The sequence below is a fragment of the Ursus arctos genome, unplaced genomic scaffold, assembly GCF_023065955.2.
Source record: "Ursus arctos isolate Adak ecotype North America unplaced genomic scaffold, UrsArc2.0 scaffold_17, whole genome shotgun sequence".
Classification (NCBI taxonomy): Eukaryota; Metazoa; Chordata; class Mammalia; order Carnivora; family Ursidae; genus Ursus; species Ursus arctos.
In genome coordinates, this window is record NW_026622841.1 from 26,658,183 (window position 1) to 26,685,395 (window position 27,213).

At 45.6% G+C, this 27,213-nt stretch overlaps 1 protein-coding gene across 1 annotated transcript in view; it reads left to right on the forward strand.

The window, feature by feature from the left end:
* The first annotated feature begins 2,591 nt into the window (after positions 1-2,591).
* PSTPIP2 (proline-serine-threonine phosphatase interacting protein 2) overlaps positions 2,592-27,213 on the forward strand; it is a 64,900-nt gene continuing 40,278 nt past the window's right edge. Inside the window, exon 1 of the mRNA XM_044382978.3 lies at positions 2,592-2,836. Within this exon, the coding sequence (XP_044238913.1) occupies positions 2,804-2,836 (33 nt within the window). The 5' untranslated portion in view covers positions 2,592-2,803. The remainder of the gene's footprint in view (positions 2,837-27,213) is intronic.

Consider the following 27,213-nt stretch of genomic DNA (forward strand, 5'->3'; position numbering starts at 1 on the left):
ATTTATTGAGCTGATTCTCCATCAATAACTGTTCAGCTGATTCATATCTTTTGTTAGAATAACCATGCTGCTCTGAGTAACTATACATATTTCACTTTGTGCATGTGAGAATATATTTGGAATTATGTCTTCGACATGGAATTGTTGGGTCAAAATATAAGTGCATTTTAAATTTTGGTGACATGGCCAAATTTCTCTTCCCAGAGATTTTCTTTTTTTATTTTTTTTATTTTTTTTAAAGATTTTTATTTATTCGACAGAGATAGAGACAGCCAGCGAGAGAGGGAACACAAGCAGGGGGAGTGGGAGAGGAAGAAGCAGGCTCATAGAGACAGCCAGCGAGAGAGGGAACACAAGCAGGGGGAGTGGGAGAGGAAGAAGCAGGCTCATAGCGGAAGAGCCTGATGTGGGGCTCGATCCCGGATCGCCAGGATCACGCCCTGAGCCAAAGGCAGACGCTTAACCGCTGTGCCACCCAGGCGCCCCTCTTCCCAGAGATTTTCAACTTCTACATGCAAGAGCGTCCATTCAGCCAGCACTGTGTGCTGTCAAACTTTCTGTTAGGAAAAGGGCACTTAATGACTTTAGAAGATACTTATGAAATGTGGTTAAGTTAAAAAAGCAAGATTCAAAATTTTATGTACAACAGATGTGTATAATTGGAAGAGATTATTTCAAAATATTAACAGCTGTTATCTTAAAAGTATTGATCATTTAATGTCATCATTTCAAAATTGCTATAGTAGTATTATTTAACTTTGTTAGTAAAATCCCTCCAATTGGTTGTAGACCCTTAGATATAGTACACATTTTACTTGTCTTTTTACTCACAACGCCTTGACCAGACGATGACTTCAATAAGGTTGAGGAATGAATGCATAGTGTTTTCCGTCAGTGTGGACAAGCATTTGTAATTTTCAATCCTGCCACCAGGTGGTGGAAGAGAGTTAAAAGTTAGGGATCTTTGGACCCAGAGCTGTGAAAATCAAGCATTATGCACGTGAGCGTTTGAAAGGTTTCCTAAGACTTAAAAATACATATATTAAAAGTTAAAACTTAGACAATTAGAATTCTGTCTAAAATATCTGCCCCCAAATTAAAAGCTTCCAGGAAAAATCTTGGTGCTCTTTTCCTTAACTTCAGTTTCTTTCATCTTCCCAACTCATGTTATTTTTTTTTAAAAAGATATTTATTTATTTATTTATTTATTTATTTATTTATTTATTTATTTATTTATTTATTTATTTACTTGAGAGAGAGCACAAGCCAAGGGGGAAGGCAGAAGGGGAAGCAGGCTACCCGCTGAGCAGGGAGCCTGATGTGGGTCTCTAGGATTCTAGGACCCTGAGATCATGACCTGAGCCGAAGGCAGACACTTAACCAACTGAGCCAACCAGGTGACCTCAATTCATGCTATTTCTTACCTCTGCTGCAGTTTATCCTCCATCCTGGTGCCCACCATGGTCTCTCCAGCCTCCAGATGGTGCTGCCAGGCTTCTCTTCCTCCTAATCTCACTGCTTTCCAAAGGGATGAACTGCCGGAACGCTGAAGGCATACGCCCTCAGAGTGATCCAGGGCTGGAGTCAAAGCTGTGGATAACTCTGCTGGTGAGATTTCATCACAGGGGGACTGGGCTTGGTATTTTCAGGCAGGACCTTTTAGCTATCCTTCAAATCACCCCAGCAAATGCTCTTTCACTGTGTCTGGTCAGAGGTAAAACCTACTCAAGAGGCAAATGCTTGCCTCTCCAGCCTGTGGCTGCAGGTGGCCATGAGAACTCAGTCTCGGTGACCTTCATCTTCCCTTCCTGGAGCACCTACTCTTTGCCCAGGGTGAATTTGCCCCAGCGGTGACAGCTGTCTTTGGCCCTGGCCCTGTTTAGAAGGGTAGAACTCCAACCCAGCTCTTTACCCATTTAATACCCTGGAATCTTGGGCAACTCGTTCAGCCTCTCCGGGCCACAGTTTTAGCTCAGGGCATGTAGGTCGGGCAGTACTTTGTCCCAGAGCACCACAGTACCACAAAGCAGGGATGGGTCTGTCTTGTCCTGGGTTATGTAGGTCTTGAGAGAATAAGAGCGCAAGGAGAGAAAGGAGGCTCTGGGCTCCTTCCTACTGGAGGGGGATTGGTGGAAAGGGTCTTGGATATTGAAAAAAGGGGAGGAAGTCGGGGAGGAGCTGAGCTCTTGGAGGCCTCGGAAGGACCCCACTAAGGACCTAGAGTCAAGGGCTAATAGTATCAATGACCTTTCCTTGACTTTCAGATGAAAACCCGCCCAGGGGCTGATCTGTGGCAAACGCGTCTGGGGTAGTACACAGGACTTGCTGAAGCGTCCCCTGGCATTGTCAGTCTTCAAACTTTGCGGAGCTGACACCTGGTCCACGCGACCACTCTCTGATCAGGCGGGGCTCCGTCCACCACCCCGCTGAGACCTGATTTCTCTGCGAGGAATTCGGTGGGGGAAGAGGGGAGCACGTAGGCGGGAAGGGAACCAAATTCGGAAAGACGGTAGACATGTTGCTTGCAATCCTTGAAGGCTTCCTGAGCGAGGGGCAATTCCAGGGTCACAGAGGTCGCGGAGCTTTAGGTGGGCGTGGCGCGGGCGCTGGACTCGGGGTGGCGGGCGGGGAGGAGCTGTGCGCCCAGGGCTGGCGCTGTCGGGCGTGGTTTAGGACCCGGGGCGGCCTCCCGGCGGCTGCGCGACTCCCCAGTCGGGCTGCGGGACCGCGGGCTGCCACAGTCGGGTCACCCGGCGCCTGCCAGCTGCCCGCTCCGCTCGGCCCCCAGAGACGCGCGCCGGCCATGACGGGCGCACTGTTCAAGGCGAACTTCTGGGTAAGTCGGCGCCCCTCGGGGACCTGTCCCGCGCCGTGTGCCCTTTCTGCCCGGCCCCCAGCCCGCCGCGCGCCCGCGAGTCCCCGGGGTCCGGTCCCCCTGCCCCTGAGCCCCAGCGGGGCGGGGCCCCCAGCTCCTGGCCGAGGATCCCGAGACCCAGGCGAGGAGCGGCCCGTCAGGGGAGAGCCGCGGGTGCCCCCGAGGCTGCGCCAGGCGCGGATCTGGGGGGACCTGGGTGAGCCTCGCCGGCTGACAGCGGCAGGTACCCCCCCTCCCCGGGACCGTCTTCTCCCGGTCAGCGGACACGTTCCAGCCCCGTTAGCGCCCGCCTTTCCCCTGCAGAGCTCAGAGGGCTTTCCCGCAGAAGCTTCGCCTGTTTCTGGAGCCCTCCGGGTCTTTTCCCCGGCGCAGAGCTGCTGGCGGCATCCGGAGTCCGCCTGTCCGGCTTCTTCTGTCCGGTCCTCTTCCCCCAGTCCTGTCTCTCCCCGGGTGCCCCTCAAGAGTCTGTAACCCCTCATTCGGAGGAACCGCCCTCATCGCCTTAAAGCAGGAGCAGGAAGTCAGCACACCTGCAACTCTCTTACCTGGGCCCCTGCTTGCTTGCATTTGGCTTCACAGCTGCCTGGCACAACCCCGTCCCCATCGTGGGCTGCTGGGTGGAGAAGCCTGGTGCCATGGCCTCACGGACCCGGTTTAGATCCTGCCTTGTGAGGCCCCTGTATTCTGAAGTTTTTGAGGTTCCCCTGGGCCTCTGCCCACCTGTAGGTCCCATTGCAGGCATTGTCATGGTGGGAAAAATTAGGGCAGAGAGACCCGCCTTCCCCCTGCCTCACAGTGTGACACCCCGCTTTCAGATCTCAGCCCAATGGTCACCTCTTCAGGGAAGCCTTTCCTGATTGTGCCCAATAGGCCCTATCGCTTGCTCACGTGTCCAGGTTCTGTTCCTTCACAGCATTTGTCAGTTTCTGGTTTTGAACTGGGGGACTGCAAGCACTTGAGCACCTTGGGGCAGGTACTGTGGGGACTTCAGGGTTACTGTCCCCCAATGAGCTGGTGGGAGGATGCGTGCTCAGCTAAAAGCTGTTGACCGAGTAAGTGAGTCTGTAAAGCCGAAGGGCCCTCGACAGTGTGAGAGCGGCAGCCTCCGTCCTGAGAGGGTTCCCAGCCACTGACACCTGCTTGCAGGAGTGGGTAGGGGCTGGGGCGGAAAGGAGGTCTGAGTTCGGAGTTAGAGGTGAAGGTCGGGGGGAGAGAACTTTCCGTTTATACTCTTTTTCCCCTCTGGCCTTATACTTTCAGAAGGTATCTGAGATACTGAGAGAGATTTTGCAAAGGTATCTTTAATCTCTAATTTCCTGTAACACTTTATGTCAAATAATAGAAACTATAATAGTTGATTTACTGTTCACAGTCTGTGACTAACACTGTTCTTTTTTTTTTTTTTTAGATTTATTTTTTAGGGACACCTGGGTGGCTCAGTCAGTTAGGTGTCTGCCTTCAGCTCAGGTCATGATCCCAGGGTCCTAGGATCGAGCCCCACATTGGGCTCCTCGCTCAGTGGGGAGCCTGCTTCTCCCTCTACCCGCTCTGCCAGCCGCTCCCCCTGCTTGTGCTCTGTCTCTCTGACAAATAAATAAAATATTTAAAAAGAAAGATTTATTGGGGCGCCTGGGTGGCTCAGTCGGTTGGGCATCTGCTTTTGGCTCGGGATCGAGCCCCGCACCTGGCTCCCTGCTCGGTGCGGAGTCTGCTTCTCCCTCTCCTTGTGCCTCCTGCCCTGCCTGCTTGTGCTTTCTCTCTCTCTCACTCTCTGTCAAATATTTTTAAAAATAAATCTTAAAAAAAAAAGATTTATTTTTTAACATTTATTTGAGAGAGAGAAAGAGAGAGAGTGCTCCTGTGGGGAGGGGAAGAGGGAAAGAATCTCGAGCAGACTCCACGCTGAGCTGGGAGTCTCAAGACCCTGAGATCATGACCCTGAGATCATGACCTGAGCCGAAATCAAGAGTCAGATGCTTCACCAACCGACTGAGCCACCCAGGTGCCCCAACTAACACCGTTCTAAAGGCTTTATACACACTACTCATTTAGGCCTCGCAACTACCCTATGAAGTAGCTTGCTTGCTGTCATTCTACAGATGAGGAAACTGTGTGGCGGAGAGGTTAAGCAACATTCCCACACTGCTAGGGCTGTTAAATGGTGGAGCAGGACTCTGCATGGACCAAAGGCTCCATGAATGTCTTAACGAGGCTGGCACTCGGCAAGACTGTGCCAGCACTGCTGTCTGCACGGCTTCTTCAGTGCTGCCAGAGGTAGATGGTGGGTCGTCGTTTGGCTCTCCATGTGAGTGTCTTTCTCCTCCAGCTCCAATCAGGAGCTCAGGGAGGATAGGCAGTGGGTGTCACCATCCCCTGAGCCCCCAGTGCTGCCATGGTGCGTATGAATGCTCAGGAACAGGCAGATGGAACAGTTATCCAGGCTTGGGGACAAAGGGGCAGAAAGGAACCTACTGCTCCAGTAGCAGCAGCATCTGTGGTGCTCCACCCATTCAGGGGGTAGAGGAGGCAAGGCTATGGCACAGAGGGGAATAACCTTCATGTTTCAAGGGCAAGAAGGTTGTGATTGGATATGGTAGAAAACTTTGGAAACACAAGTGGGTATCAGTTGACTGAATTTATTAAATATTTATGAAATGCCTTTTCTGTATAAGGATTTCTTTTTTTTTAAAGATTTTATTCATTTGAGAGAGAGAGAGAGAGAGCATGAGCAGGGGGAGGGGGAGGGGTAGTGGGAGAGGGAGGTAGTGGGAGAGGCTCCCAGTGGGGAGCCCAAACTGATGCCCAATCCCAGGACCCTGAGATCATGACCTGAGCTAAAGTCAGACACTTAACTGACTGAGCCACCCAGGCTCCCCTCTAGATGAGGATTTCTAATTGAGGTGGCATTTGCAGGGGTAAGGTCACCACCTTGGTTAGAAGGTACATTCCCATGAGGAAGCAAGGTAGGGAGGGCAGGCTTTGGCCTCAAGTTAATGAAGGAAGAAGGGGTGGGGGTAAGGAGAGTCCTGCAGAGGTCAAGGAAGCTGGGCCAGGAGTAGGGGTCTGTTCCAGCGTGGAGGCCATAGAGAGAGGAAAGGAGGAGATCAGGGAGGACTGGCAGAGGGCAGAGGAGGTCAAAGCCACAGGGCAAGGCAACCAGTTGAAGGTGAGCACTAGGGAGGAAAGGAGGCTCCCTGTAATGTGAACTGGAGAATGAGGTAAGGGCCCCAGAAATAAGGAAGTCAGGAGGAGGAACTGGTGTGTGGGGAGAGAGGGAGGAGGAGGTAATATTAACAATAGTTAACCGCAGGGGTAGCAATGCTGAGGTCCAAGGCCAGCCGCATCCTGAAGCCCCCACCCCAGCCCTTGCCCCCAGCACCATGCCAGGATTGGTGAATATGGGGAGGTCGTGGGAGGGGGAGGGTCCCGGGGAGGGGAGCGGGCGCCAGGCAGCAGGATTTGAAAGTACTTTCATGTTTCGACAACCAGTGCGAACATGTCAGTGAATGCTCTCCGGTGTCTAGCGGTCAACATTCTGATGAGAACGGGCCTGTTCAGGGTGGTGCGGTAGTAGACCAGTGCTCGGCATTCTGGGTTTGAGGGGCTGGTCTGGAGGAGACGGCCCTAGCCCCTGGCCAAGGGCATCCAGGCCAGAGAATCCAGAGAACCGCATGAAGTACAGAAAGGCTTCAGTCACCCGTGGCGGCTCTGAGGTGGACTGGCCAGGTTTGAATCCGGTTGTGCCCCTTAGTAGCTATGTGACTGCAGGTGGCAGGTTACCTCAGCCTCCCTCCTCCCACCCCCCACCAACCAAGCCTCAGTTGTTCTTCCTCTTTTCCATAAAAATGGGACATTCACAGTGTCTGCTCTCTCAGAGTTGAGTACAGCGCCGGGCACAGCGCATCGTGGACATCTGTCTTGTCAGCTATTACTACCATCCGCACAGAGGTGACAATCAAAGGCAGTGGGTGACAGACCTCAAGGAGAAAGAATGAAAAGATATGAGGTCCCCAAGAAAGCCCTCCTAAAGAATACCTTTGTGAATGCAGGAGGAGAGAAGGGGGAGAGAGGGGACGGACAAAGAAAGGCAGAGACGTAGGGATACAACCAGGAAAGGACCGGCACAGGCCCAAGAGAGGACTGTTCCATGGAAGTAGAAAAGCCCATGGCCAAATTAAGTAGATATTCCAGAAAAGGTATGAGTCAGCACATTCTTTGTACCTAATCGTATTCAAATGCCCCCATGGAAATATTTATTTACATATATATATATTTTTAAATTTTTTAAAAAGATTTTTATTTACTTATTTTTCAGAGAGAGAGAGAGAGAGAATGAGCGAGGTAGGGGCAGAGGGAGAAGCAGACTCCCTGCCAAGCAGGGAGCCCAACATGGGGCTCCACTCCGGGACTCTGGGATCATGACCTGAGCTGAAGGCAGACGCTTGACCGACTGAGCCACCCAGGCGCCCCAGAAATACTTATTTGAAGAAACCTTTCCGTGGATCTGTTTGAGAGGGATAGTCGGTGGTCTTTAGAAGCGGGATGGTCCCTAACTGAGTTGGCCTGATGTGAAGCATGCGGGTGTGTTGTTTCTTTTCCGCCCTTCCCTACGCATACCTGATTTGTGGCTGCGTGGCCAAGCGGTGCTGTGTAATTTATCATGTCAACGTTGATGCTACCTTGTCAGATTGGGACAGTGACCATGGATGTGGTTTCTAGCACTCCAGGGCAGCAGGTGGACACAGTAGGACACATCCCGGTTTTTGGCGTGATCAGACAATGTCTTCCAGATGTGGACATGCACAGGGGATGGTAGCACCTGTTCCGGAAGAGGTAGATGACCTCCCACACCCCAGGAGATTCTCATGCTCCTCACTTGGGGGTGAGGCCCAGCCTGTCCTCTACACAGTGTCTAGATCCTTATTTTGACCAGGCTTCCTGATTCTCAAGGCTCTTGGTCCAGACCAGCTTCCTAGTCTCCGTCCCGGCCCTCCCCTGCAAACTCCTATACCTGCAGTTGGTGGGGCCTCTCTGCTCTGCCTGTGCAGTGACCAGGGGAAGTCTGGGGCTGTTTGAACTTGCTCATTGCCCTACTGTGGACCCGGGGTCCTGGGATGGAGCCGTGAGGCTCCTTGCTCAGCAGGGAGTCTGCTTCTCTTTCTGCCCCTCCTCTGCTTGCACTCACTTTCTCTCTCAAAGAAAGATTTTATTTATGTATTTGAGAGAGAGAAAGAGAGAGAGAGAGCACAAGCCAAGGGGAAAGGCAGAGGGAGAAGCAGACTCCCCACCGAGCAGGGAGCCAATGCAGGACTGGATCCCAGGACTCTGGGATCGTGACCTGAGCTGAAGAAGACGCTGAACCAACTGAACCACCCAGGAGCCCCAGTACTAGGTATTTTCAATGCCAGTGTTCACATAGCGGCCATGAACCTTACAACCTCCCAACAAGGGCTTCGTCACTGGCCTCAGAGTCATGGGCTTCCTGTTTCCCAAACAGTATGTGTGCGAGGAAAGTAGGAAAATCAGACTTCTCAAGGACACAGCAGACTGGTGGCTTGTTTGTTTAAACCTACTTTCTGGGATTAGCTCTACCTTATGTTGCATTTTGGGCTGAAGATTAGCCGAGCGTCAATAGGAGGTTTCAACATATCTGACAGAGGTTTTTTCTTCCTGAGAACGGGATCACTTTCCGCAGTGAGCCCTAATACCCCTGTCTTAAACTCTCTGTACTCTTTGTATCTGTAAGGAGGCTCAGGACAGCACAGGGCAAACTTAAACCCCAGGACACAAATCCATAATATTCGTCATTTTCTATCCTTGGGAACTATTGTCTAGCCTCAAAACTCACTGTTCAAATATGGCTGTTTCATTAGCATTGACCAGGTCACATGGGATTGCATTCATAGATTAGAAACCAACTGAAGACTTCTTTTTTCTAAACGGAAATGGTCACAGCTAACTATTTTTGAAAATAAAAGAGTATTCTTAGGTATTTAAATGCTCTATTTACCCACTATTCTTAAAAAATAAAAGGTCGTAATAATCTTAAATATTTTTTTTTCACAGATAACTGTTCATTCTTTTACACATATTACTGTTTATGGGGGTGGATTACAGTTTCAAGTACTTTTATAAACCCTCAAGTTCCACCCGCCTCAATGACATCACCGTTTTCACAACTATATTTTATCAGGGAGAGAAAAAAATAAAGAACAAGAAAAGCTGTAATGACAGCAGAAGGCTGGCCCCTACCTCACACCCACCAAGTTCACACTATGAACCACAGCCACCGAAAACTACTTGCTACACCCCAAGGGGCTTGGCCCCATCCCCAGGACTTTGCACTGACCTCTGCTTCTACCTCTAGGTCTTGGTTAGGAGATTTTCTGAAAGTCCGTTGCATGTTTCTAGCAGTATACTTATCACTCTGTATTGCGTTCCCTGTTTCTTTGCCTCTTTTCCTTACTGGGCTATGGTCACCTTCCATCTCATTCACCTCTGTGTCCCTAGAACTTGACAGTTCTGCGAACAGAGGACGTGCTCAATAAATGTTTAACGTGAAGAAATGAACATGGAAGTCTCACCTACTTGATGGAAAAAGAGGCACCCACTGCCCTTCACCCCTACACACGCTTTACATATACATAATATTCAGGGGCCGTGCAACCGAATTCCACGTGGTTAACTAGTTGTGTTATCTTTTTTTTTTTTTAATCTGATGCCATATTTTATGTACTGCGGCAAAATACATATCACTTAAAATTTGCCATCTTAATCTTTTTCAAGTGTATAGTTCCATGGTATTAAATGCATTTCCACTGTTGTGCAATGATCCCCACCGTCCGTCTTCATACCTCTTTGCACTCTGTAGAACCGAAAGTCTATACCCATCAAACAGTGACTCCTCATTCTCCCTTACCCCAGCCCCTGGCAACTATCATATTTCTGTCTCTATGATTTGGGCTGCTCTGAGTACCTCACATACATGGACTCGTACAGTATTTGTCTTTTTATGACTGGCTTATTTCACTTAGCATAATGTCCTTAATGTTCATCCATGTCGTAACATATGTCAGAATCTCTGAACTTTTTAAGGTGGAATAATATTCTGTTGTGTGTATAGACCACATATTGCCTATTGATTCATCTGTAGACGGATACTTGGGTTGCTTTCACATTTTAGCTGTTGAGAATAATGCTGCCATGAACACAGGTGTACAAATATTTCTTCAAGACTTGGGAGCCTGGGTGACTCAGTCAGATAAGCGACCGACTCTTGGTTTCCGCCTGGGTCATGAGGTTGTGATTTCAAGGTTGTGGAATCAAGCCCGGCGTCAGGCTCTGCACTGAGGACAGAGTCTACTTGAGATGCTCTCTGCCCCAGCCCCTCTGCCCCTCTCTGCCCGCTGCTCACATGCTCTCTCTCTCTCTTAGATACATACATACATACATACATACATAAAATCTTCTAAAAATATATTTCTCCAAGACCCTCCCTTCGGTTCTTTTGGGAATGTGCTCAGAAGTTTAATTGCTAGATCATGTAGTAACTCTATATTTAATTTTTCGAGGAGCTGCCATCTGTTTCTGCCAGTGGCTGCATTGCCGCCAGCAGTGTAGAAGGGTTCCAGTTTCTCCACATCCTCATCAACACTTTGTTGCTTTCTGTTTTTTTTAACAGCAGCCATCCTAAGGGTACCAGATGGTAGTGTAGTTTCATTTTGCCTTTCCCTAGTGGTTAGTAAAGTTGAGCATGCTTTTGTGTGTTTGTTGGCCATTTGTATATCTTTGGAGAAATGTCTATTCAAGTCCTCTGCCCACTTTTGAATCAGATTGTTTATTTTTCTGCTGTTAAGAGTTATCTGTATATATTCTGGATATGAACCCTTTATCAGATATATAATTTGCAAATATTTTCTACCGGTCTGAGGTTGCCGTTTTACTCTGTTGTTAGTGTCTTTTGATGCACACAATTTTTAAGTATTCAGAAAGTCCAATTTGTCTGTTTCTCCTTTTGTTACCTGTGCCTTTGGTGTCATACTCAAGAAGTCATTGCCAAACCCAGTGTTGTGAAGTTTTTGCCCTGTGTTTTCTTCGAAGAGTTTTATTGTTTTAGCTCTTACGTTTAGGTCCTTGGTCCATATCGAGATAATTTTTGTATTTGGTGTTAAGTAAGTGTCCAACTTCCTTCTTTTGCATGTAGATATCCAGTTTTCCCAGCACCATTTGTTGAAAAGAACGTCCTTTTCCCATTAAATGGTCCTGGCACCCTTGTCAAAAGTCATTTGACTGTGTATGCAACACTTTATTTCTGGGCTTTCTATTCTATCCCACTGGTCTGTCTTTATGCCAGTACCACACTGTTTTGATTACTGTGGATTTGTAGTAAGTTTTGAATTCAAGAAGTGTGAGTCCTCCAGTTTTGTTCTTCTTTTTCAAGATTGTATTAGCTATTCAGGGTCCTTTGAGATTCAGTATGACTTTTAGGATGAGTTTTTTCTATTTCTGCAAATTATTCACTTTCATCAGAGACTTTAAAAAAAAATGCTTCAGCTTTCCAGATGTTTTTAAAAATCCTCTTCACCCCCCCCTCCTCTGGAGACCCCCTTTTTGGAGCTCTCTGTCCTCTGGTTCAGTCAGGCCTGCTGCACAACTGTCACCCTGGGCTTCCCTCCAGGGCTCTCTGTTGGAGCTACTCTTTTCCAGATCCTGTGTCACTGAGAGAGCTCTCTAAAACATAAATGAGTTCGTATCCTTCCCCTGCTTGAATTCCTCCCGTGGCCTCTCGTGGCACCTGGAGTCTCAAAGTCTGGACCGTGGCTTACACGGCTCTGCCAGACCTAGCCCAGCCTGCCTCTCTGCACCGATCACGTCCCTTCTCTTGGTCACCTCCCGTACTGCGGCACTCGTAGGCCAGTTACCGAATGAGGAATTATGGTTTCTGACTAGCCAATTAGTTTGACCCTGCTTGCCTGTTCCTATGGCATCCTGCGCCCGTAAGACAATCCCCAATACTGTACTTACCTCTTTAATGTCTAACTCCCATGACTGTAAGCCCCACGAGGTGCATCTGACTTGTTCAGCAGCGTATCCCCCACACCTAGCATGGTGCCTGGCAGGTGGCAGACGCTCGTCAACTATCAGAGTGAACAAATGAACAAAGGGAGAAGCAGTGAGACATACGTGGCAGTGAACGGAGGCTACTCATCCAAGCCAGCGCTCTGTCTTCGAAGTCCCGTTGGGGGCAGGTGTCATTCTGGGCTTCTAAAGAGCCTGCTCTACGGTGACTGGCTGGTCGTCTTGTGCTTGGGAGAATGATATCATCAAGGATGGGCTCTGGCCCCGCTGGGAGCCCCATGCCCAGGGAGGGGCCCTGCACCCACACGCAGAGCACGGCCCACACTCTAAGTGCGGACCACCCGATGAGAGTCCCTGCGACCGACAGAGAAAACACAACACTGGTTAGAGAGAGGAGTGTTCTCGCCTAGTCATCACGCGGTCTCAGGCAGCTCAACTCAGCAGCTATCTGCCAAGTCCCGAGTAGCAGCCCTTTGGTAGCTGCTGTGAGTCCCAGAGAGACATGAGACTTCTCACTTTTTCGAGACTATTATCTACTCAATGAGATGAGTCTCACATGCTATTTAAAAATAACCGTTTTTAATATTAACATAGCAAAGTCAAGGAAATTAAAAACATAATGTTAGTAATTTGGTACCTTTCCCAATTTTTTCCTCCACGTGTAATTGTAATCATAGTGTATGTACTATTTTGATTTTACTGCTTCCATATAATGAAATATAAATACTTTAATAAAGTATCATAAGTAGTTTTATCTGTTGCTATCTACTTTTCCTAACAATCATTTAAAAAAATACTATAAGTGATGTAACTATTCTCTTGCTGTTCGACATCTATATAATTTCTGAAGTTTTCTAGAAGAAATAATGTTGTGCTGCAGATCTTCATTCATTTAGGGCATTTCAAACTTGGCTTCTTTAGATACTGGTTTCTGGAGACTCGCAAAGGAACTTGTCACTGCCCAGCTATTTTACTGTTTCTCTGATGAGATCACTCTTTCCATGGTGATGACGTCATACCTTTTCCACACTGCTCAGACCTCCACTTCCTTCCCATTTTCTCACTCTGTTTTGATGATCTTGCTTCCTATTCCATGAAGAAGCCAGGGACGCCTGGGTGGCTCAGTTGGTTAAGCGTCTGCCTTCAACTCAGGTCATGATCCCGGGGTCCCAGGATCAAGTCCCACATTGGGCTCCTTGCTCAGTGGGGAGTCTGCTTCTCCCTCTGCCTGTTGCTCCCCCTGCTTGTGCTCTCTCTCTCTCTCTGATAAATAAATAAGATAAAATCTTAAAAAAAAAAAAAGAAGCCAGACACCAGCTGGTGAAAGCTCCTTTACCTTCTGTCTAAATAAGATTAGGTTCAGTGATAAGTAACAGAAAACCCCAAACAACAGTGGCCTAGATAGTGTTTATTTCTATCTCACGTGGAGTCCCCAGGTGGTCATTCCAGAGCTAGCATGGCCACCCATATGTCAGGGCCCACACGCCTGCCTGCTTACTCCAGCGGTACCTGGTCTAATGCCTGGTACATAATGTATTTTTGTAGGCAGGCCGGGCCCGACGATCCAGAGGGGGTCACCCAGGAGCAGCTGAGACGGTCATTGGCTTTGTGCAGGATAGAAATCAAGCACGAGGGGCACCTGGCTGGCTCAGTCAGAAGGGCATGCAACTCTTATCTCAGGGGTGTGGGTTTGAGCCCCATGTTGGGTGTAGAGATTACTAAAAAAAATAAACTTTAGAAAAACACAACAAAACAAAAAGAAATCAAACACGAGCCAGGAGGAAATGAAAGCAGAGTTTATTGAATAGCATATCACAGACGGAGTGTCTGGGAGACTTGGAAAGGGAAGGAGAGTGAGTCTCTCTGTTGCCTGGGGTCACGGGTTTATATTGGAATGGGATCCAGGGTGTGTGTTCCTTCAGGAATCCCGGGTAGCGTCCTCTTCAAGGCAAGCTCTTATTCAGGTGAATAATAGGTGTTATTTCATCAGTCACTGAAGGTGGGATATTGATGTCAGCATCGGCTGAGGTTTGTTTGAAGCTGGTGTCCTGGAACATGTTTGGGATTCAGTTCTGCTTAGATGTTGTCAGGTGTTTGGGGGCCTAGATGAGAGTCAGAGAATGATTCACTTTCCTGCCTCGCGCTTAGAGTGGGAACAGAGCTCCTCGGTTGATTCAGATGCAAAATGAAATATAGAAAGTGAGTAAACAGGACCTAGCGAGAAACAGCAGAGCTGGAGCCTTTCTTTTTTTTCTTTTTTTTTTTAATAATAATTTTTTAATATTATGTTAGTCGCCATACGGTACATCCCTAGATTTTGATGTAAAGTTCCATGATTCATTACTTGCGTATAACACCCAGTGCACCATGCAATACGTGCCCTCCTTAATACCCGTCACCAGCCTCCCTTTCTAAAAATGGAGCCCCGCAGTTTCTCTATCTCAGATTCACAAGACTGTCTGTTGAGTGACTGAAAAGAGCATTCATTTACAGTAGGACATTTAAAAACTTTTGACATATGTATAAAGTGATTTCCTAGAAGGCAGCTGTATTCTCAGTGTTCCCACTGATATCCGAAGGGAGAAGTTTCACTGCATCCGACATGGCTGGTGTGGTTTCTTCATGGCCCATTTACTAAGCAAAAACAGGTGCCTCATTAAACTTACATTTGTGTTTTTATCACCAGGGAGAGTGAACATTTGTTTATTTTCTTGTTCTGTTTCCTCTTTTACACTTGGTTTTGTTTCTTTCCTTGTGCTTTATTTATGAATCCACAAGAGTTTTAAAAAATGTTAAGGATATTCTTTGCCATTTACTACAAATATTTGAATGCACATTCTTGTATCTACATATGTGTGTACACATACGTGTGTTGTGTATGTAATTCACATGTTCTAGCATCTGGTAAATACAGCGTGCAGTAGTGAAGGGCGGTCCTCAGGCACTCGAGCTACTGTGTTGGACATGCCTGGGTTGCAATCCCAGCTCTGCTCCCTTTAAGCTGAGGGATGTGCCCTTGTTCAAATTACTCCACTTTCCTAGGCTTAGCGTCCTCATCTGTACAATGATAATTATACTTAAAATGTATATGCATTTTGCAAACACTGTATACAGTCAAGCATGTTGAGCTAATCTTCTGTGATTACACCTAGTACATGCCAAAGTTTAAAAACTTCTCCCCAGGGGCGCCTGGGTGGCACAGCGGTTAAGCATCTGCCTTCGGCTCAGGGCGTGATCCCGGTGTTATGGGATCGAGCCCCACAGGCTCCTCTGCTATGAGCCTGCTTCTTCCTCTCCCACTCCCCCTCCTTGTGTTCCCTCTCTTGCTGTCTGTCTCTATCTCTGTCGAATAAATAAATAAAATCTTTAAAAAAAAAAAAAACTTCTCCCCATGCTGGAAGCTTGATAGACATTCAGTTATTTTTCTTTGAACTTTTCTATGGTTCAAGCTTTACTCAATATTGAATTGTCTTTCTGAATGAGTCCCAGGTGTTCCAACATTTGCAGAAGCCAGAGACCTGTGTGGACCTCTCAAGTCAGGAGGAGAATGAGCCTTGCCCTCAGTGGGCCTGTGCTCTTGTTAGAGGGCAAACGCACTAAAAGGTGTGGGCCAGCAGAGTAGGATTATGGGGCAGGTCCAGCTGGGTGGGTGCCATGGGGGGGCATGCTAAGGTAGCCCTGCGCAAGTGATAAGATGGGGGAATCCGTGTTTCTAGAACACCTCAAGGGAGGGTGAGGCTTGGCATGAGGCTGGAAGGAATACTTGAATAAGCTTAGGGTAGGGGACCCAGACTCCACCCCTACCTTCAGGTCCTGTCTTGAATGAGAAGAGTTAATAGTTTGATGCCCTCTGAGGGGCCAGATCCTGGTTTCGGGCTTCATTGTGCTGGGTGATGGATGCAAAGCCGAAACACTGGGGAAACAGTCACTGTGGTCTTTCCTCTCCACTCTTGTCTTGCCATGCTGATTTAATTCAACTCCAGTTTGAAATCTAGTTTTTCTGTTTGAAGAATAGCTGCTTGAAGTGACAGGTTATAAATGGCCACAAATGTCCGAAAACCTTAGAAATACAGTTCTTCATTGCTCCAGGTCTTGGTTGCCCCACCTCTTGGAATCTGCTCTGAGGATATATTCCTTTTTATCAAACACAGACACTAAGATTTCTCCACCTCGCAACAGTCAGGTCCTGAACAAGGGGTCCAAAAAGACCTTAGCTCTCTGGAATAAAAAGTATTTCCTTAGGACTTTTTGGGATTTCTGCTAACGGCTGGATCTGGAGATCTGGAAAGTTGACCAGTCCTTTGGGTTGTCCCCAGTTCAGCCTTCTTTATCCACTTGTCCTATGTTAGCACCCTCCTGACCTGTTTCATCAGGATTCCCATGGAATTCCTGCCAGAAGAGTGGTTGGCTTTCATTCTGACCAGCCATTGCTCAGGGCCACCATCTTGGCCAGCAGGCTTCTCCCTGGCTGACCCCAGCTGGTATGGCCCTTTCCTGGGCCACGTCGGTGGAGAATCTGTATATGAGAGACCGTGGTGTTCCTCCCAGGTATCCTTAGCTCTGAGTCAAAGGGAGCAAACATGATGCCAATGAAGGCACCTGCCGTTGAGCCATGTGGCCCCTTCTGCAGAAACCAAACTGCAGGGCCCCAGGGCCCAAGGGCTCAGCAAGGTGGAAGCCTGTCTGCTCTCCAGGGCCAAGAAATGAGTCCTGTGGATGGGGAAGCTGGAAGCCTGGGAAGACCAGGAGGTCCAAGAGAGGCTGAGGGTACAAGACTGCAGCTATTTGGGTGGAATTGTGGTTGACTGGGTGTGAACAGGAAGTGGGGAGGGAGAGGCCACCAGCTAAGGGCAGCTGCAGCCCTCCCGCCATGGCTACACACCATTTGGGGTCTACACCTCACTCTACCTCAGACGAAGTGAGGGACTTGCCCAAAGCCACCCAGCTAACCACTCTGAGCTTGAGCTTTCTGTTTTGCAATGAGGACAATACTATCTGGTCAGCCTAGCACTAGGGCCGTTCTGTGTTTCAGATGATAAAATAGAGTGTGGTCGTGTTAAAAGGTGCACCTGTCAGTAATGTGTCCGTATGCCAACACTGTAGTGGTTTTTGTGCAGTTAATTTTAAAATTGAGATAATGACAGAAAATGATGAGTGCAATAACTTTAAAAAATTTAAGGAATTGTGAGAACAAGTGAAATATAGTCCCTAATCACTAAAAATTGTGGTTTAAAACAAGCAGCAGGAAAGGTATTTATAATATATTAAGTTAAAAAAAGTTACTACCTATTTGTAAAGTAAGACCTCCTCATTTGTATTTAAAAAAATATGAAGACATAGTCACATGTCTATAGGAAAATATCTGGGGGTTGTGCAGCAAAATGTTAACCATTATTTTTCACGTGGTATGAATAACATAATTATTTTCTTTTTGCTTAGCTGTACTTTTCCATTTTTCTACAATAAAATAAGTATAACTTTTAAAATAATTAAAAGGGTTTAAAAAAGTATTAAAAGAAGAACAAGTACAGCTGTTCAGATCATAGACTAAAAGTTCCAGGGGTGCCTGGGTGGCTCAGTCAAATAAGCATCCAACTCTTGACTTTGGTTCAGGTCTTGATCTCAGGGTCATGAGTTCAAGCCCCATGTTGGGCCCAGCCTGGAGCCTACTTAAAAAAAAACCCAGAAGTTCCAAACTCAGAGGGACATGACCAGCCGGTGGGAAGGAGCCTGGCTACCTGTTTGTGCCAAGGCCGAAGCTTTTCCCTTAGGAAAACTGAGCCACCCCGCTGCCCCTTAAGATTTTATTTTTAAATAATCTCCACGCCCAAAATGGGGCTCAAACCCACAACCCCAACATCAAGAGTTGCATGCTTCACTGACTGAGACAGCCAGGTGCCCCCTTTCAAGTAATATTTAAAAAAATCACCCTCGGGGAGGGTCATTATTCCGCCTACAACATAGAGTGATTGGATAGTCCCTCCATGTGTCTGGGGGGTGGGCAGAGTGATCACTGGGGGCTTCTCTGAAAAGATGACATTTGAGCTGAGATGTGAAGGGTAAGGTCCAGCCAGCCTTCCGAAGGGCCGAGGAAAGGGGAGAGAAAACAGCGAGGCTGGAAAGGGCCTGGTGTGTTTGAGGAACAGAAAGATCAGTATGGCTTCAGCAGGAAGCAGACCAGATTCCTGAGGATCAGCTTGACAAAACCCCATTTGCTGAAATGATCAAGTCACCAAAGTCTTGTTTCTAGTAATTACCTAGAAAGCTAAAGCATGCTATGTTACTGAGGGTAGTATCCAGAATTTTAAAAACAAATAGGTTTTATTATTTAGGGTGGTTTTAGGTTTACAGGAAAATTGAATAAAAGTATAGACTTCTGGGGCACCTGGGTGGCACAGCGGTTAAGCGTCTGCCTTCGGCTCAGGGCGTGATCCCAGCGTTCTGGGATCGAGCCCCACATAGGGCTCCCTGCTCCTCTGGGAGCCTGCTTCTTCCTCTCCCACTCCCCCTGCTTGTGTTCCCTCTCTTGCTGGCTGTCTCTATCTCTGTTGAATAAATAAATAAAATCTTAAAAAAAAAAAAGTATAGACTTCCCATATTACTCCCCCCAGCCCCCAGTTTGCCCCATTATTAATATCTTGCATTAGTGTAGTACATTTGTTACTCTTGCCGCACTAATAGGGATACAGTATTATTAGCTAAAGGCCATAGTTTATATTAAGGTTCACTGTTCTACGGGTTTTGACTAATGCATAACGTCATATATCCACTATGATAGTATCATACAGAATAGTTTCACCGACCTGAAAAATCCCCTATTCATTCTTCCTTCCCTCCTTCTGAACCTCTGACAACCACTGACCTCTTTATTGTCTTCAGTTTTGCTTTTTCCGGAATGTCATGTAGTTGGAACCATAGCCTTTTCAGATTGGTTTCTTTCACTAGCAACATGTATTTAAGATGCTCCCATGTCTTTTCTTTTCATGGCTGGATACCTTATTTCCTCCTATTGCTGAATAATATGGCCTAGTATGGGTATACTACAATTTGTGTATCCATTCACCTACTGAAGGACGGCTTGGTTGCTTCCAATTTGGGGCAGTTAAGAATAAAGCTGGTCTAAACATTCATGTGTAGGTTTGTATGGACACAAGTTTTCAACTCACTTGAGTTAAAATGTAGCTTCGGTGAATCAGGTTTTTTGGTCTAGTTCAGTCAAATGTCGTTTTGACACGTTTTACATCTAATATGCCTGAATAGCTTCTGTGCTCAAAATTCATGCAAAGCTCTCCTTGGATCAGGCTGGCCAAGAAATCAGTATGTTCGAGGAAAAGAGTCAATGGACTTAGGAGAACATGTACTGGAAGAAATACTTCCTATCTCTTGTAGAATTCTTTTTTGTTTTGTTTTGTTTTTTTGTTTTTTTAAAGATTTTATTTATTTATTTGACAGAGAGAGACAGCCAGCGAGAGAGGGAACACAAGCAGGGGGAGTGGGAGAGGAAGAAGCAGGCTCATAGCGGAGGAGCCTGACATGGGGCTCGATCCCACAACGCCGGGATCACGCCCTGAGCCGAAGGCAGACGCTTAACCGCTGTGCCACCCAGGCGCCCCTCTTGTAGAGGTCTGACATTTAAGACATGAGTCAGTCTGAAATTTGAATACGTAATTCCCAAAAGTCATGGACCCAAAGTACAGAAAATCCAAAATACAGTGAACTTGGGCTGGCCTCGGTGACATGGCAGTGGTGAAGCCAAAAATAAACTTAACATTCAAACTCAACTAAATCTAAATAAAAACTTTGGAAAAAACTCCTCAAAGACAACACAAATTGTTGTCGATTTTATGGAGTCACTAGGAACAAGGAGAAACAAGAGTCACGTATTTCAGGGGTCAGGAAAGGCTGAATCACCGAGACATGAAGGATGAGTAATTTCTGAATAAAAAACGTATTATTTGGTCTTATTCCTCAGAACCGAAGTTAATCATCCTGAGGTGCACATTTGGAGGTTATCCCATGTATTTGACTATTGTTGGTTGAGTAACACTTTTTGCAGTATGTGTTTCTGTTCAGATTAGTAATATAATGACCAGTCAAGTTGCAACCTAGGCCTGAGTTCCTTCATTGGTGAAAGGATGGAAACATACATGGTTGAGCTCTAAGATGCTCTCTGGTACGGTAGTGCTCCAAGGCTAGAATACTGTGGGTCAATAGACTCTGATTACCTCAAATGTTTAGGACATGGGATATTCTGCTCAACTCCACTTTTTAAAAAAATTTTATTTATTTATTTTAGAGAGAGGGAGAGCAAGTATGAGTTGGGGGAGGGACAGAGAGCAAGGAGAATCCTTAAGCAGACACCCCACCAAGCAGAGTCCAATGCGGGGCTCGATCCCAGGACACTGAGATCACGACCTGAGCCAAAATCAAGAGTCACACGCTTAACCAGCTGAGCCACCCAGGCGCCCCCAATTCCACTTTCTGATCAATTGATAATTAACCCCGATTCATTTGTTCAAAATGTGTTAGAATTTATAAACCCACTTTTGCCTTGGTGAATCCAAATCCAGAGAACAGAAGGGAAATTTTGGGGGGGATTCTTCTGATTTAGGCACTGGGGTTTCAGAAATAGAGGTGGAGAGGATGGAAGATATTAAAGAAGAATGAGTGCACTGAGGCTAGGTTCTACCTTAGAAAAAGTTATTCTCATTAACATTACCTATTTTCTGTTAATTTGCAAATTCTTGGCTTTCGCTAAATTGTCGTGCGAAAAACCGAGTGCGTGGACTATGTGGATTACTGGAGTATGGGATGAGGCATGCAGTTGAGGTTTCCCAGGTAGCAGCTGTGGAAGTGCGTCCCAGACATCACTTCTGCGGGGATGTGGCTGTTTAGGAATCTTCACAGTTACGTATTGTCCCGAGACTTGGAGATTTATTCTCCTTCGAGTATCTGGTTGGCCTAGCGGGTGCACTAGAAGGATAATAGTTAGAGATTAAAGGCCTTCAAAATTGTATTTTGGTGGGGATGTGACACGAAGGGGGTCAGAGGCTGGTGGAAGTTTTTATGGATTGGGCTCGAACTTCCCACCCACGGGGAGCAAGAGGGAATACAAGTCAGGCAGGGCAGTGACTTTGGACATTTCCCTGCTTGACCTACTTTGGATTCCTGGCTTAGTTCTGTTATGTGCTTTGACAGTGGTGGTAGTCCGTGGGGTGTTTGATCTGGCTGGCTTTCTTGGCTCTGCTGGCTGGACTGCCGGGGTTTGGAGAACCACTCTCTTGTTCCCTTGCTCCCCCATTTGAGGACTGACTTCCAGTTTTAGGTGTAACCACTTCCTGGCCCTCGTTCTTTTCCAGGCCCGTGCGGTGTCTTGGGCATAGGATGCACCAGGAGGAGGACTTCTGAGTCTGTATTTCTGGACACTGATTTGGGCTCCTTCGGCAGCACATATGCTAAAATGGAATGATGCATCACCGCTTCTATGCTGTGATATAGGCAGGCACGCCCCTCTCAGGGGTAAACTGTAGAACTTCAGCTTGTTTTTGGTAACCGGAAAAGTGTTAGCACTAACGTTAGCAGTGCCCTCGGGGGTGGTCTAATGTTCCTCATGGATTAAAACACTTACCTTCAGTTCTTAGATTTTTCTCTCCCAGTGGATTTGTAAATCAGATTTCTCACGTCCCTGAGGGTGTGTTTGTGTGTATGTGTGTGTGTGTGTTTGAGAGAGAGAGAGGCAGAGGGAGAGAGAGGGAGAGAGAGAGAGAGAAGGAAGGAGGGAGAGTGAGATTTAGATCATGTCGAAGGTTACATGGGTGATGTTGAGCATTAGCCAACTTTCTGAACATGAATATCTCCTAAATCTTATGCCTTCTATGTTAAATTTAGAGGAATAACCGTCTTTCACAGAGTGATGGTCTCACCACACGTGACAGAAATTAATCTGTAGTAAGATGTGAAGTTGTTTTTTTGCTATATGTTCAATTTTGTTATATTCCACTTTATGGACCTGTCACAGTTGGCTTATCCATGGGTCTGTTGACGGATATTTGAGTTCTTTACAGTTTTCAGCTGTTCAACAAAGCTGTTGTGAACATTCACGTACAAGTCTTTGTATGGTGATTTTCTGATCCCATGTATACAATGAAGTTGACCTTCTACTGTAAGGAAGAGCTTTCTCTCCTTCCTCTCTCTCTCTGTTAATATGTACATGTGGATTCTTATTTTAGTCAATGGATTATAATATGCTACCATCATGATTTACCTTGATGCTCCAATTTTTCTAGATTTGGATAGCAAGGAGCCTCTCTAAACTGGATTGTGTGTCCTAGAGCCCGTGTCCTTTGGATATAGTCCCATTGTTCTTTGAGCACTCCTTGCTTTCTGGGACAAGATGTAACAGGTTTAATAGCTAATTTCTCTGCCCCGGTCCTGGAATCTGCCGTTTCTCCAAAGAGCCCTGGTTCCTTTTAGTAGAGAATCGAATTGAGAGACCAGTATTTGTGCTCTGGGTGTGCTATTTGCTACCTGTGGAATTCCTTGTTTCTAGGCTTTCTCAGCAGAGTGCGAGAACATACGTATGCATAATGATACCTCCAATTCCATTCCCCCACTTGCTGTGTTTTATCCAGTAGATAAAAATTTTGCTTTGCAGCATTTGCCAATTTCCATGGTGTAAGAACTCCCTCCGCGGCCAGTTCCAAACCACCAATGTGACATTACTGAGTGGGGAGCTAGGAAGAGGTACGCAGAATTGGTCCTCACTGGGGTGAGCCAGCTCTGGTGGGTCACTTGCTCCCTTACCTAAGGGAAACCTGGCTCCCATTATTCATAGTATATATGCTCGTTTACCCAGGACCTAAGACACTAGAAAGTAGTTTCAGAATTGCTAACCAATACCATTGTGAGAACCAAGCTAGAGTTTCATGTACCTACTTCTTTTGGCCTTAGGCTGAGAGCACATTTTCAGAATAAGGTGTACAAAAGCTGTTTGGGTTGGTTGTACCTCCCACTCCTTCCGCGTGGTGATTTTATTCATTGAAATGAGGTTAGGTTCGTGTCTTTTTCTTTGTGTTCCCCTCTAGAGGTTTCTCCCTTCCTCACGTTTCCAGAATTTTCCACTGTGTAAAATGTTAACAAATTTCAAAAGTGAGAACAACTTAAAAAGTTGGGCCTATAGAAGCATCACCTTCCCCCACTCCTTCTATCCCAATTCCATTCCTCTATTGTCCATTCTGATCCCATTTACCCCGTAAGTGACTAATTTCATTAATTTCTGGTTTATTTTTTCTGTTTCTTTTTGTACAAATGAGCAGATAAAATATATTTTTTCATTTTCTTTTCTTTCTTAATGGAAAAGGCAGTATTCTATACAGAATGGCCACAGAATCTGGAAACGGTGTGCTATTGTTTTATTTTTTATAACTGAGAATCCTTGCTTACTTCTGGGGCATGTTAATGACAGTTTTATTCCATGAAAGTCAGAACCATGAGTCCCTCGAAATGTAAAGGTGCGTGTGCGGAGGTTGACAGAAATGCTGTATTAATAAGCCACGTCCATAGCAGTTTTGCATGACGCACTGAACTATGTATTGCCAATCAAGGACAACACATTCAACTTATCATATGATGTCATTGAACACTTTGTAATGTAATAGCAATGAATCATTTATTAAATATTTGTCTGTGTTTCCAGGCTTGTGACCACTCTGCAGCTACCCTCTTGCCCTTTGCTCTCTTCACTTTAAAAAATATAGACTGGAATCCAACCTGTATCAGTTCTTAGAGATAATTCTCATTTTTTTGGAAAGATTTTATCTATTTATTTGAGAGAGAGAATGAGAGAGAGAGAGAGAGAGAGCATGAGTGGGGGGAGGGGTAGAGGGAGAGGGAGAAGCAGACTCCTTGCTGAGCAGGGATCCCGATGTGGGGCTCCATCCCAGGACCCTGGGATCATGACCTGAGCTGAAGGCAGACGCTTAACCGACTGAGCCACCCAGGCGCTCCAATTCTCATTCCTTTTTATAGGTGCAGGGAACCTGACCACATGGATGGACCACAGTTTATCAGCCACTCTCCTGTGTATGAACATTTAGGTTGTTTACAAAATTTTGTAATTGCAGATGGCACGTCAGTGAAGATCCTGTGCATAAGTGCTTTGTTTTTGTTGGAGGTGTATTTTCAGGGTAAATTCCTAGAAGTGCGATAGCCGGATTAAAAGGTAAACACACACATGGGGCGCCTGGGTGGCACAGCGGTTAAGCGTCTGCCTTCGGCTCAGGGCGTGATCCCGGCGTTCTGGGATCGAGCCTCACATCAGGCTCTTCTGCTATGAGCCTGCTTCTTCCTCTCCCACTCCCCCTGCTTGTGTTCCCTCTCTCACTGGCTGTCTCTCTCTCTGTAGAATAAATAAATAAAATCTTTAAAAAAAAAAAAGGTAAACACACACATAGTTCGGTTAGATGTTGCTTAATTCCCTCTCCTAGAGTTTGAACCGATTTTCGTTCTCACCAGCAATGTGTGAAGAGTGGCTGTTCCCGCAGTCTTGTCACCTAAATGTGTTTCCTGCTTATTAGTTTTGCCATTCTGATGGGTGAGGTTGTTTTCATTTCCATTTCTCTTTTTTATAGCTGAGGTTGTGTATTTTTTAAAGATAGTTAAGGAACACATACCCATGGAGTAAATCATCTGTTTCATATTTCTTGCCCATTTTCTGGTTCCTTTTCCATCTATTTTATTTTCTTTTAAAAGATTTATTTATTTATTTTAGAGAGAGAGAGAGCACAAGAGGGAGGGGCAGACGGAGAGGGAGCGAGAACCTCAAGCACACTCCACGCCGAGTGTGGAGCCCCACACGGGGCTCAATCCCGCCACCCTGAGATCACGACCTGGGCTGAAACCAAGAGTCGGACGCTTAACCAGCTCCCCCACCCAGGCGCCCCATCCTTTTCCATCAGTTTTAAAGAATTATTTATATGTGAGGGATATTAGCCCTTCAGCTGTTATTTTATTATAGGTGTTTTCCCTTACTTTGTCCATTTTATGTTGTCTATTTTTTTTTTTTTTGCTATGAAAAAGTTTATTTTTAGGTGGTCACATGTATGAATTTTTTCTTTCAGTGCACTTGGATTTTAAGTCACAGTTAGAAAACCTTTTGGAATGTTTACTTCTAGTACTTGCAGGTCTCATGTTTTTACCTTGAGATCTCTGATCCGTTTTGAATTTATCGTTGTGTACAGTATGGGGTTTGAATCTATTTTTATCATTTTCTAAATGGCTAACAGTTGTCCCAGCACCACTTATGAAAAAGTCCATTTTTGCCCCAGTGATGTGAGAGGCTACCTTTAGCATATATTAAATTTCCATGTGTACTTGCATCTATTTCTGGACTTTATATTCTATTCCACTGGTCTGTCGGACTATTTCTGCGCCAGCCCTGCAGTGAGTTAATTATGGAGGCTTTATAATATGTTTAAATGTCTGGTAGGGCAGGCTTCCCTTCAGAACTTTTCCTTCTCAGTATTTTCCTGGCCATCTTTGCAGTTTTATGATTTCCATATGAACTTTGCTTAACCACATAAGAAAAAAACTTGTTGGTATTTTCATTGGGATAGCGTTACAATTATAAATTAACTCAGAACTGACATGTTTAGGACCATGAGTCATCCCCTCCAAGAACAAAGAATATCTTTCCATGTGTATTATATCATCTGCAAGTAGAGATGTATTCTTTCACCGTTCTGGAGGCCAAATGTCTAAAATCAGCATCACTAAGGAGAAATCAAGGTGTCAGCAGAGCCATACTCCCTCAGGAGGTTGTAGGGAAGAAGCTGTTCCTTTTCCTTCCCAGGTTCTGGCGACTGCTGGCATTTCTTGACTTGTGACACATCACTTCAGTCTTGCCTCGTGGTCACATGGCTTTTCCTCCCTGGTGTCAAATCTCCCTCTGCTCCTTCTTGTAAGAACATCTGTGATTGCACTTGGGACCCACCCAAATATTCCGGGATAATCTTCCTATTTCCAATATTCTTAATGTAATCATATCAACAAAGACTTGTTTTCCATGTAAGATAAAAGTTCATGGAGTCGAGGGATTAAGACCTGGGTATCTTTGGGGTCTGTTATTGAGCCTACCACAGGCATTGATGGAGAAAAATCATGATTTTTCTGTTTAGATTTATTACAGTGTTTTATTAGGTTAATAAATTTCCTAATATTAAACCAATTTTGCTTTTCTGGAATAAATCCCATTTAGTCATGTTACATTCTCTTCTGAATGTGACATTGATTATTTTTACTGATATTTTATAAAGATGTATTTATTTATGAAAGAGAGAGAGACACGCATGGCGGGGGGCGGGGGTTGGGAAGGGGTGAGGCAGAGGGAGAGAGAGAATCTCAAGCCGACTCCCCACTGAGCGCGGAGCCCACTGACAGGGGCCCGATCCCACGACCCTGAGATTTTGACCTGAGCCAAAACCAAGACTTGGATGCCCAACTGACGGAGCCACCCAGGCGCCCCTATTTTTGCTAATATTTTATTTGGAACATTTTTATTAATATTTATAAGTGATATTATTGATCTGTAACTTTCTTTTTAGTACTCCATCGAGTTTAAGTGTCGTGTTATACTTGCTTTACGAGGTAAATTAGGACATTTCCTTTCATTTCCAATCAATTTTGGACCTTAGGAATCCTTTTTTTTTTCCCCTGAGGATTTGGTGGAGTTCCATTCCCCTGTGAAAACATCCAGTTCTCTTGCTTTTTTCTGCTACTTGATTACTTTGTGTTTCTTCTATGGAAATCGGCCTGTTTAAACTTTCTATTTCAAATGGGGTCAATTTTGCTAAATTGTATTTTCAGAATAGGCTAATTTATGCTTTTAAAAAAAATGTCTTCTAAGTTTGCAGTCTAAAAAAGTCTCTTACCTCAATATTTAAAAAAATATATATTCTGTATTTTCTTCTTACATGTTTATGATTTCCATGCCTAGACCTTTACTTAATCAGTTATTTATTTTAGACTATGATGTTAGAAAGGGCTCTATATTTAGTTTTTGGCAAAATGGACAGTCATTGTCACAATAACATTTATTGAATAAGCCATCCTTTGCTTTCTGGTTTCAAATGCTTCCTTTATCATATATAAAATTCCCTGTGGACCTAAAACCATTTCTGAACTGTTGTTTGTATTTTATTTACCTGATTATCAATTCTCAATGTCAGTACCACACTTAAAAAATTTTTTTTTACTTTATACTG